General features: G+C 34.0%; 1 protein-coding gene, 1 long non-coding RNA gene and 1 other non-coding gene across 4 annotated transcripts in view; all 3 read right to left on the bottom strand.

Moving 5' to 3' along the window:
- The window catches only part of LOC141381964 (uncharacterized), a 1,176,553-nt gene that overhangs the window by 778,324 nt on the left and 386,086 nt on the right, over positions 1 to 12,143 (bottom strand). The window lies entirely within an intron of this gene.
- si:ch211-237a4.2 overlaps positions 1 to 12,143 on the bottom strand; it is a 90,066-nt gene that overhangs the window by 77,380 nt on the left and 543 nt on the right. The window contains exons 2-4 of one of the 2 annotated variants that reach the window (XM_073948246.1): positions 3,660 to 3,732; positions 3,130 to 3,224; positions 970 to 1,083 (exon numbers count right to left, since the gene is read on the bottom strand). In XM_073948246.1, the coding sequence (XP_073804347.1) occupies positions 970 to 1,083; positions 3,130 to 3,179 (164 nt within the window). In that variant the 5' untranslated portion in view covers positions 3,180 to 3,224; positions 3,660 to 3,732. Of the gene's footprint in view, positions 1 to 969; positions 1,084 to 3,129; positions 3,225 to 3,659; positions 3,733 to 12,143 lie in introns of those variants that run through there. The other variant, XM_017355684.4, reaches the window with a different exon arrangement.
- On the bottom strand, positions 11,404 to 11,476 carry trnav-cac (transfer RNA valine (anticodon CAC)). The gene has a single exon. It is a non-coding gene; the product is annotated as a tRNA-Val (tRNA).

The following is a 12,143-nucleotide window of genomic DNA, read 5'->3' as shown; positions in this document are numbered from 1 at the left end:
CACTCCAGATATAATAACACTCCAATAGCCATTCACCTGGACTACACATCTCATCATGCTTTGCACCAGTTCAGACTCTAAACTACCTGCTACAGTTGATCAATCTGGACACAAACACACAATGCACAGTATGTATTCATATCCAATATTCTGTCCAGTGTATTTTTACCATGTATTGTCCAGTGCTTTCTACATTACGTTTTAATAATACTTTTTAGTTTTATATTCACAAAATTTTCAGAATGTTATTGTCAAAATTTTGTGCAGTGTTCACTCTTCCCTTCTATTCATTTTTTCATTTATATTTACCGATATTAATATTTAAAGTTAATTTTTTACAATATTCATGTACAAATTGACTGTCTTTTGTGTATGTACGATGGCATTTTTCTATAAAATTGCTGTGGCACTTTTGTTTTTCTTTTTAATTTTTATCTTTTCTGAAATTAATCAAAACATCAAAAAATAACATTTGAAACAATGAAACTTATGCTTTAAATATTTTAAAAAGTGTACATATAAAATTTAATTTACAAAATGTATAAAAAAAAATCTTAGGATAAGTGTGTCTTATCCAGCAAAATAAATAGATCTCTATAGCCCTAAAGGTTTTTATCTATCCAACATATTTTAAGAAATTTTTTGTAATTTAAGTAGTGCAATATTAGTATATATGTTACACATTACAGTACATTACAGTAAAATTTTATATTTTAATCAAGCTATTGGTGGTGTCATTTTTTTGGGTAAATGGGTTAAAAAGTCATATCTTCCAAATCATAGCATAAATGAACAGGTGAGAGTTAAACAAAGATTATATATATATATATATATATATATATATATATATATATATATATATATATATATATATATATATATATATATATGCATATATATAAAATAAACATTCTGAGCAAAAGGAAAGGCTGCAGAAATAAACAGAATACGTTAACAGTGATGATCTACCTGAGAGCAGGTCGTTTGTTTTTACTCCTAAAATGTATTGGTTCATCCATAGACCAGTCACTCTTCATAGACACACAACTGGGGTCTGCTTCTGTTCTCCTCTGGTTAACCGAGCTAAAACAGACGAGATTAAAGTTCATCACTGCACACACTGGAGTCGACAAACCAGATATTACAGTATTTTACAATTGTTTTGCCACAAATTTCAGAACTCTCTTTTCAATTTTCAAAACTCTAGACACAAAATTCACAACCATTGCCAAAATTGCAATTTCCAAAACTCTTAACTTTTTTTCAAATGCTTGGATACAACACACACAGGTCAAAAATACTTTGTTCATTGAACTAAGATCACCTTTTCAATATAATACAATTAAACATCAAATTGGTCCAATTTCAAAATGCACTTCAAACATTACCTTAACCAATTACTTAACATGATGTTATTATCTGATACAAGCACTCAAAATGACAAATAACTGTTGCATTACTCTTGATGCGTAGAAACTGATGTACAACATTACATGTTTAGATGATGAAAGTTTTAGGATAGATCAAATGACATCAGTTACCACAGAAGATGACCCAACTGGACTACATTATCTATAGATTTCATCTTTATTCATCCTTATTCCATATTTATGTTTTCTTTGTTCCATGTACCACTTTTACAGACAATGTTTTCATATCTGACATTACTGTATGTATGAAATGTATGTAAGAAAGGCCAATCACAGCAAACCAATGTCAGGCCTGGATTCACATTGACAGAAGGTTCTTTCTAATGATGCAGAGGAGAACCTGTGACCAAATCCATAAGAGCAGACTAATGGAAACACAGATACCAAATAGAAATCTGATATATAGAAATATATGCTATTACATATGTGACATAATAGTTCGTTTGAATTTTATATATATAAAATATGTTATACATGTCAAAATATTGCGATTTTTTTAAACTATTAGAATTACAAATACGTACATATATGTTATGTAATCTATTATGTTATATAATTTACCTCTACAAATATATTACCTATAATTTGTATAGGTGTATAGGTATCCATATGGCTGCATATGCTCAAACACACACACACACACACACACACACAAACATATGATATGGTTAAAAACAATGTAAACAGTGATTTTTTTGTACTATTTTAACAAATTATTCACTAATATGACATTTTATATACAGTATGTGGAATCCAATTGTAATTTGCATATGTTATCATATATCATGCCATATATCAGCTTTCTTTATGAGGACGTGCTTTGAAAAAACATTACAGTAAACCTACATTATGATGGAATGAATAAAACTAGTTCAGTGTATCCACTGTCTGCAGCGTTCCCTCTACATTTAAGTGTAAACCATAATGAATCCTGTATCATTTATTTTAAACAAAAATAGTTCATGATTGTTAAAGATTGTTTATTGAAACGATGTGCATCTTGTGTGCTGGTGATCTAAAGTTGTGTTCCTGTAGTATTTGTACGATAACACGATTATGTAAACCAATTATCCTGCAAATGCAAGACTTCTTTAAGTAAATGAACCGAGCATGTAGAGTTTTGAACACTGGAGAGTCTGTGTCAAAAGCAGTGAGTGTTTAGAGTTTTGTGTCTAGAGTTTTGAAAATTGACATCTGGGTTTTGAAATTTGTGGCAAGACAATTGAAAAAAACTGTAATCATTCATTCATTTTCTTTTGGGCTTAGTTGCTTTATTAATCTGGGGTCGCCACAGCGGAATGAACCACCAACTTATCCAGCATATGTTTTTAACGCAGCGGATGGCCTAGCGGATTACACTACCGACAATTTTAGCTTACACAATTCACCTATACCACATGTTTTTGGACTGTTGGGGAAACCGTAGCACACAGAGGAAACCCACGCAAACACGGGGAGAACATGCAAACTTCTTACAGAAACGCCAAATGACTCAGCCGAGGCTCGCAGATATTAATCAACAATTCATCAATTAAAACTCTTTAAACAGATTTATGTTTCTTATATCGTTTGTAGAAAAAAAAACATTCAGGATGTCTGTGTTTAATTACATGATTGAGATTAAAACCACAACAACTAAGAGCAAAATAATTTCTTGTAAAAAATAATATTATAAAAATGTAATGTTTATGCCTAATACCTGCATGCTGCAAACAAATCCTGATCGTCAGAAGTGTGTTTATCCTCCATGATGGGTATGAAGAGTTTGATCTCCAGCAGAAACTCTAGAAGAAACTGACAATCACAAATCTACAGTCATCCAGCAGCCTTTATAATTCAAATGAATGCAGAAATAGATCAGCAGCTGCTACACTTAAATCCTGAAGTTTGTCACATCACAAATGTAACTGTAACTACATTCAAGTCCTGCGTAAGCATTGTGAATCTACTCTGTTAAATATTTAAAGATGTTCTGCGTTGTAAATGATAGATTCTCTTTGTTCAAAATGGAGACACAAAAACAAAAAAGCCACTTTCACTTTCGCTTATGAAGGCAGCCCCACATCATGAGTTGAGTGAATAATCCATCACAAACACTCGAAACAGAGCAGATAAGAGTGAAAACAGCTTCAGGATTATGAAAGCACATGCAAGGTTTACATTTCATTATGGTTATTGTACCTGAAGCAGTATAAACTCTGGATACAGAGAAGACAGAATAAGCCATACCTGGATAACCTTTTCTTCTAGTTGTGTGTTGAGTTACAGAGCAGAGTACAGCTGCATACTGCCACCTGTTGTACTGGGGAGAGTAAAATCAGGGCTTCATGGTTTAGCTTAGTTTTCTTAAAATTAGATTAATGCAAAATAAAATTACTGCTTTCACTGCCTCCGCCTCAGAATAATTGACTCCTAAAATACCTGAGATCTTCCAGTTTCTGCATAATTCAAGAATATATTCATTAGGTTTATTTGTTACATGTGTGTTTTTTTTTTTCGTTTTTTTTTTTTTTTTTTTTTTTACAGTTTATTAGACCATTTTCTTTGCATTTACACGTGCAACATTTGCCTGTATGCACTTTAATCATAATGAATCATGTCTTAATGAGTCTTGTGTGTTCTAAAGTTATATTATAAAGCTGACCTCTTCTTTCCAGTTATTCATTGTTTTAACTTTAATTACTTGTTAAATATTTATAAGAGTCCCAAATGTGTATTTGCCAGTAATTATCAATGCTGCTTGTGATTAGTGCTTTTACTTATTTTTTTCCCAATAGAAATCTATTATTACTAATTTATCAGCTGCTCATTCACCTAAACTCCTACATGAGCTGATACCCAGCAGAACTGCACATCTTTTAGTTTTCTAGCGTCAGTAATGCTGTATATATCTGTATTAAATGTGATCTGTTTGGTTTGTTGGTGTTAATACTCCTGTGGCGCTGCTACTGCTGCTGAATCTGAATTTAACACAACTCCATCTGCTTTGACCTCATCGTTGTAAACCAAGAGACGTTAATACCTCAATAACTCAAAACAAGCAAAATTTAAAGATTCACACATACACATGTCTGCTCGTCATGTAATGCCCCTATTTACTGTCCTGATTAATTATAACTATGAAGAGAAATCAAATATTTTTTTTTATTGTCACATCATCAGCAGCACCTGTGCTATGATGAGTAAAAAGCTTAGATGAGATCTGATTGATCAACAGTGTGTGCAGAATTATTCCTGTTACATGACTCTAAATATGTTGCCAGTGTATTATAGGGCTGAATTTAAAGCTTTGTTGTGTGTTTTGAAGTGTTTAATGATTTGGCTCCTGCATATTTATCAGCTGTTGTAAATGTGAAATGGGCAGTCAGATGTTTGTAATCCTCATGCTGTGTTCACACCAGACGCGGAACGCCCGGATAAATCGAGCGTAAATAGCCGCGTGAACATTTGAGTTTACTTGCTTCATACGCGCGTCAAACCCCGCTTCATTCGCGTGTCAAATTCACATCAGAACAGACGCGGATTCGCGTGATGGGCAGGGCTTCTATCTGCCCGAAGAATCTAGCTTCATAGCTAAATGGCTAACATGGATTTTATGAAGAAAATAACAGTGTTTACCCACCCAGCACGAGACATCATTTCGACGTCGTTTTTTGGGCTAAATCAAGTTGGCCCGTCATAGACTTTATTTAGCCCAAATTTCGATGTCGAAAATTGGTCTGTATTTGGTCCGTCGGATTTGGTCCAAACATAGACCAAATATCAACGTGGTCTTTGTTTTGTCTGTCGGATTTGGTCCAAACATAGACCAAATATCGACGTGGTCTTTGTTTTGTCCGTCGGATTTGGTCCAAACATAGACCAAATATCGACGTGGTCTTTTTTGCCCGTCGGATTTGGTCCACATTTAGCCCAGTATGATTTGAACATATGGTTAAAAAAATTACATAAGTCACTCACAAAATGTTTTACATCTATTGTTTTTTTTTTCAGTCCAATGTAGAATGCAAAATATATTTATATAGCAGTTTAGTGCCATTACATTTAAATAATGCCAAACAAATTACGACGTTACTGCTGTTAACTCCTTCTCTATTTTCCCTTCTGCTTCATGCACTGATGCAAATACTTTTCATTTAAGTTGTTTTATTAATAAGGCAAAAGATTGTAACAAATAATGTAAATTAAAATTTTAAGTCCATAAACGTAAAAAATAGAATAAATAAAATAGGGTAGAAAAAACAAAATCGTAATACACTTTATAATGCCATTTTCTTTTATGATTTAATCTATTTATCTTATTATTAATAAATCATAAATGTACTATAATCCTATGTGCTGTAACAATAGGCTAAACAGGATGCTCATCAATACATATTTTTACAAATAAATTAAAGGGTTAAATTATTTTTAAAATTATTAATTTCTACATTAATAAAAAAACCAATACCTTCATTCCTTCTTACCTCGGGGGAGCTTTTTCATATTGCCCACTCACCAGACAACAACAATACAACATTTTTTAGTGATGCGTTTAATAGCTGAGAAAGCATAGTGTTTTTAAAAACTAAAAACATAGTTTTAACAACCCAGGCTCATTTACAACCAATATATTAAAATGAATAACGTAAATAAAGTATTGTCTTGCTTTGCTTTGATCTTTTCTCTTACTCGCGTTGCTGCGTGTCCCTGACCTGTGTGAACAATATCGAGAGGTCAGTAAAACTGAACTCATTTCAATATGATTTGAAATCAGTGTAAAGTGCTGTCGATTGACTTGTTGTCCTTTTCCATTTTAAATATGCCAAATTATCATATGTGATCTTCTCAACTGACAAGGGAAAAACGTCAAAAACATACTAGATGCTTTAAACTGTTCACTGCGGTAGTGCAATGCAAAAATGAACATTTAGGATTCAATAATGATTTTTTTAATAAATATTTGTGAATACTAGATGTTTTAAAGAGCAGGTCGATGCACACACATACAGATGTTACTACTTCAATGTGTTCCTTGTGCCGCCATTCATACCCCGGCGACGGCGGTACTTGAGCAGCATTTGACCGCTGGGTGGCACTTTAACCACAGATATTCAGCTTTGCCTTTTCACAATGCTAAACAGACTGTTCTGTAGGCGTAGCTTACTGTATGTGATGTGATGTATTCAATTAAAATATAATTTTAATTTAGTTTTTCTGGTAATAGACATGCTCTTACACAATACTATGCTGTAGAAAAGATACATGGTGAGGAGTAAAAAAGCAAATATAAGAATTACTTTATTAGCCTTCAGTGCCCGATTAAATTGCGTTGGGGTGAAAATAATGTTTTGATTTCTTTGACTATCATGGCAATGTTATTATCTCAAATCTTAAACGTGCGCATACACAGCAAATTCATTGGTGTTAAATTTCAAGTGTTGTGGTAATTCAGAGTAAAGTGTTAAAATTCTAGAGTTAGATAAAGGTAAAATAACCCTCTAGGCTTTAGAAGCTGATTTGCCTCCTTGTCATACAGAGTAACATGTATCTACCTTTGTAGAAAACCCTTGTATTTGAGAAACTAATCAGAGTGTCTGAAATCTCGCCACACCCTCATTCACCTGGCCCTTAAATTGGTCAATTAGTTTAGTCCACTAGACAGAGTGAATGACCACAAATAAGTGAATTCAGACACCTGCTGTTGAACACCTGCTGTTAACAAGCACAATCACTGAAGGAATAAGAAATTGAAGGAAGAAATAAAACTACAGACACAGCCTCACACCAAACCAGCTAAATTAAAACAGAGGATTAAACAACTCCATTAAATAATAGTACAAGCAGCTTCACTGATTAGTTTGACTTCATTTCTGTAAGAATATTTGACAATGAACAGAGGTTTATATTTTTTATTAAAAATATTTCATTTGACCTCACCATCATAGAGATCAGAGGCTGCTTATTTGAGCTTTACTCTTATGTCTTAGTGCAATTGTGACTGTTATAGCTGTGTTTCTTAAACTCATCAGCTATAGCAAGAAATGTCAAGAGAAACTACACTGTTTATGCTTAAATGTTATAGATTTAATTTCAGGTGTTTAAGTTGATTCATAAAAATATGCAAATATAGTTGTATTAAAACTGCATGGGACAATACTACTGGGAGTCTGCTGCTCTTCATAGAAGATTCAACAAACAATTAGGATGCAAATAATAATTAGAGTGTCATGCACTAAACATTCAAGCTCCAACTTGCTCTATATGAAACACAGGCATCAAGAATCAGGATATGAACCTCAACCGTGGTTGCTAAAAAAAAAAAAGCTGCATAGTTCATGCCGCAATGCATGCTGGGTGCCAGCATAGTACAAAGCTCCCAGCATGCATTGCAGCATGAATAAATTATGCAGCTTTATGTTCTTACAATCTCTTTCTTTTCCTGTATTTTGTGTTGTTTTTGGCAGGGGATATTTCAGTTGAGTGTTTTTTTTACTTGATTTTTATTTTTTTGTTTGTCACCATTATTGAGATTCAAAGACTAATTGTTGATGTCTGTGTGTTTTTGAGTTCTGCCATAGATCAAACATTCCCATTGTAAATATTGCTTTTATTTTATATTATTGGAGCTACAGTGGTTTCATTTATGTATTTTATTTATTTCAGACACATAACTAATATGATATTGAATTTAAAAACAAGCAGGACAGGATGGCTACGATATCATAAACAATCTCTTCAGACTGACACTTGAATTTTCTTTTGGCTTTCCATGCTATATGTTGAAATAGTGTGATTAACACTAACTACAGCAGCCAAAATAAAAGATATTTATAGTAAGAAGTTGAAGAGCCTGACTAAAGCAGACTCTGTCCTCCATCATGGTGACTTCAAATGAACAACGGAAATTTCATTAAGAGCTTTTGTTCACATGACAGAAATCAAGTCAAAAATCAGTAATAGGTGAAGCTCCATGATAAGTTGTTGTTTAATGTGATGAGTTTTTTAAAGATGTTGAAAAATATATATTTTTTTATTGTATAATTTGTTTTATTTTTATTGATTATTATTTTATTTAGAGTTTTTTTTTTTCTCAGTTGATTTCATCTTTGGTTTTAGCTTGTGTTTTTCTTTCCTTCAGTGATTCTGCTTGTTAACAGTTCACTGTTAAAAATTGTCCCGTTAAAAAACAGTAAAATACTGGCAGCTGCAGTTGCCAGCAATGTACTGTTATTTTACAGTATGTTGCTGTAAAAATACATGGACTACATTGATTTACACAATACTCAAGTGAACTCATTTTGCTCACTGAAAGCAACTGCCTCAACTTGGTCAACTGCTGAATGAGTTTATGAAGTAATGTGCTATATATGCTCAGAAGCATACTTATAATGATAACTTATTTTAGTTAATTAGAAAAGTTCGGTTTAACTCTAATGTCTTATTTTTCACAACAGCACACATACATGTAAATCTGGAATCACCAGAGAGATTCTGACTGCATCAGCAACTAAACAGCCGCTGTCATTAAATAAAGAAACATGTAGAATAACATCAGCAGTTCATCTTAAACTCATACACTGGCTCTACTCTCCTCCACAACGGTGACAGACAGAAGAAATTAGCTTCAGGTTTTACAGTAAAATACTGTTTTTTTTTTTTTCCTTGATTTAACGGTAATCTACTGGCAGCTGTGGTTGCCAGCAATCTACTGTTTTTTTACAGTCTATTTCCGTAGTGTAAATTAACAGTATATTACTGTTAAAATACATTTTACACTGTGTTTTTACCTCTCACACCTTTAACCCTTTAAACCCCAGAGCATATACTTCAGTTTTAATTGAAGTGTCCACACTACTGAGTGTTCAAGAAACATGTAGCAAAGCTGAAGTAAATTCATTAATTAACTCACTAATTAAATGATAATTGAGGATTAATAATGAACAAATGAAGAAATACTGAAGGGAGAAAACAAGAACAGAACATACAAAACTTTAGTCACAGCTTTATAATGAAATAACCTGAAGAACAACAAATGATTAAATCATTTAAATGATCAGCGGATGATTAAACAACTCTACAAACATCATCACCAGCTACACTTATTACTTAATACATGTATTTTTGTATAACATTTACTAAAGTTCTTCTTGAGAAAAAAAGTGAAAGTTTTACGTCACCATCATGGAGAACAGAGTTTGCTTTAGTTGGGCTCTTAGCCCTGTCATTTTTAACATTTATATATCTTGGCTGCTGCAATTGTTAAGAACTTTGTTTATAAAGCTCCTTTGTTGTGGCAAGCCAGCCAAAAACCTAAATAAGATCTGGTGATGTTCATGATGCTATTAAATGGCAGAGTCTGTTCTCATTTAGTATAATAAAATGTACTGCTCCTAATCAATGTAAAATCTATTGTTTTACATTATATGTCTATATATGGCAATGATTTCTGGAAGTTTTTAACAATATCTTGGACGATAACACTGCTCTATGGTGTAAATCGCACTCAAAGAGACATCAATAATCAGCATATGAACCTCAATAATGGTGACAACTAACAAAATTAACAGTTTAACTCACAAACAGGCAACTGAAAGTCTAAACATAAACAACAGCAGAATCAAACACAAATAAAGAAAACCGTTAGATCATTATACAACATTTATTTATACCGCAATGCATGCTGGGATATTTGTACCGTGCCACTCCCAGCATGCATTGCAGCATGAAACATTTGAGATGTTACCATTGTTGAGATACAAGGTCAGATTCATGAGGTCTGAGTGTGTATTTGTCATAACTGAACTGTTTTTGTATGTTATTTCTTAACTGTTAAGTAGTTACGGAGGTATCTTTCTGTTTCCACTTCTCATTAATTAAATTAATACCTGCAACTAACCATAAAATCTATTGCATGAGACCCTTCTTCCAGATTTATAACAAAACATTTATCAGAACTAATTTCAGACAAATAAATTTCTCTTATTTATTGACTTTCCAACTTGAGTGCTATAATACAAGCAATTTGTTAACTCTTAATTATAGTAATTGGAGAGTCTGAATAAATAAGTTCAAGGGTAAAGAGCCCAACTAAACCAGCCCCTCACTCCATTACGGTGACACAAAAAACACCTTAATTTCTGTTGGATCTCAATGAGAATAGTATGGAAGTCAAATCAGTCAGTAATAAGTGTGTCTGCTGTTGTTTGTGGAGTTGTTTAATGATCCTCTGCTGAGATTGAAGCTGTTTTATTTTATTTGATTTTATTTAATGTTGTAACTGACGTCACTGTTTGTGTTTCTTGTTTATTTTCTTCAGTAATTGTGATTATTAACAGCAGGTGTTTATCAGTGTCTGAATTCACTCATTAGTGTTCATTAACTCTGTCAGGTGAACTATATTAGTTAACTAGTGTATGAAATAGTGAACAAGGACACAAAGCGTGATTTCAAACACAGACTTCAAAACATCGAATCTGAACTCTGTTAGCTCACAGTTTTCTGCAGTTGGTTACTTTCTCGAAAACAAAAATGTTACCCAGAAAGCACTGTTTTTAACAGAATATTACTGTTTTAGTGAAAAAACATTATTTTACCGTAGAATCTGACCGTTTTTTAACAGCAATTTTTTACAGTGTATGCTTCCGCCCAGTTTGAACAGGAGACCTTTAGCGTGTAATGCAAACATGATAAACACTACACTACGGAAACCAATAGGCCCGTGCTGCTTCAAGTATTTATAGTCTTTTTTTATAGAGCTGTCTTGTACGGTCTGCACCGTGAAGGGCCAGCAAACGCACTGGCCACCTGCTCATGCACAACACAAAGCTAAAAGAAATCAGATCTTTCGCAAGTTTGCAACACCGCGAGGGGGGGTAAACACTTAGCTGAATTCAAACTTCTAGCCTCACACCGCTCTGCAGAAAGAATGTTTTCAGTGAACGTCAGTACTCAACAGAAGCCTGATTTGACAATTGTCATAAAAGCCAGAGGTTGTTTCCACCCAGTTTCAAACTGGGGACCTTTCGCGTGTGAGGCGAACGTGATAACCACTACACTACAGAAACCTTCAGGCAAACCAAGCAGATAACCCTTTTTGATTGGGTGCCTGTTGACGATCATTGCTGGTGCGGCAGTGGTTTCAAACCGAGGACCTTTCGCGTGTTAGGCGAACGTGATGACCACTACACTACAGAAACCCCACAAGCGCTTTCACCAGCGAAGTTAGGCCTGCAAGGATAAAACAAGGCGTACGCGTTGGTCAATCGAGCGGACAAAGCCAACTCAGCGTGACAAGCTCCCTGCAGGTATCAGGGCCAATTTACAATCCGGGCCCGACACAGCTGTACAGGTCCTTGCGAAATGTCCCCTTTCGTCACATTTGAAGCACCTGAATTCTGGGCGTTCCATCATCAAATTTTCTGAGCTCATGCATAGTCGACAGGTTGTGCTGTGGCCCTTCCGCCGTCTCGATTTTGGTACTGTATGGTAAGGAGACCATCTCTTCCGGAAATCTGTTTTTTACAAACCTTGTTCCATCTTCTATGTTTGTGCCAGGATACAATCTTCTTTTAATTTTAGATATGGGGAAAACTCCCCATCTCTCTAGCTTGCTTAAAATTTCTTCATCTGCTAGGTAAACAGGCAGATGCTTGAACGAAACAACATAGTCTCTGTTTTGTAACCTCCGTACTTCAGATTTCACTCCTTTAATTGTCAATCCATTGTCTATTA

The sequence above is a fragment of the Danio rerio genome, chromosome 4 (genome assembly GCF_049306965.1).
Source record: "Danio rerio strain Tuebingen ecotype United States chromosome 4, GRCz12tu, whole genome shotgun sequence".
NCBI lineage: Eukaryota > Metazoa > Chordata > Actinopteri > Cypriniformes > Danionidae > Danio > Danio rerio.
Note: the sequence above shows the minus strand (reverse complement) of the source record. Positions and strands in the feature narration are given on the sequence as shown.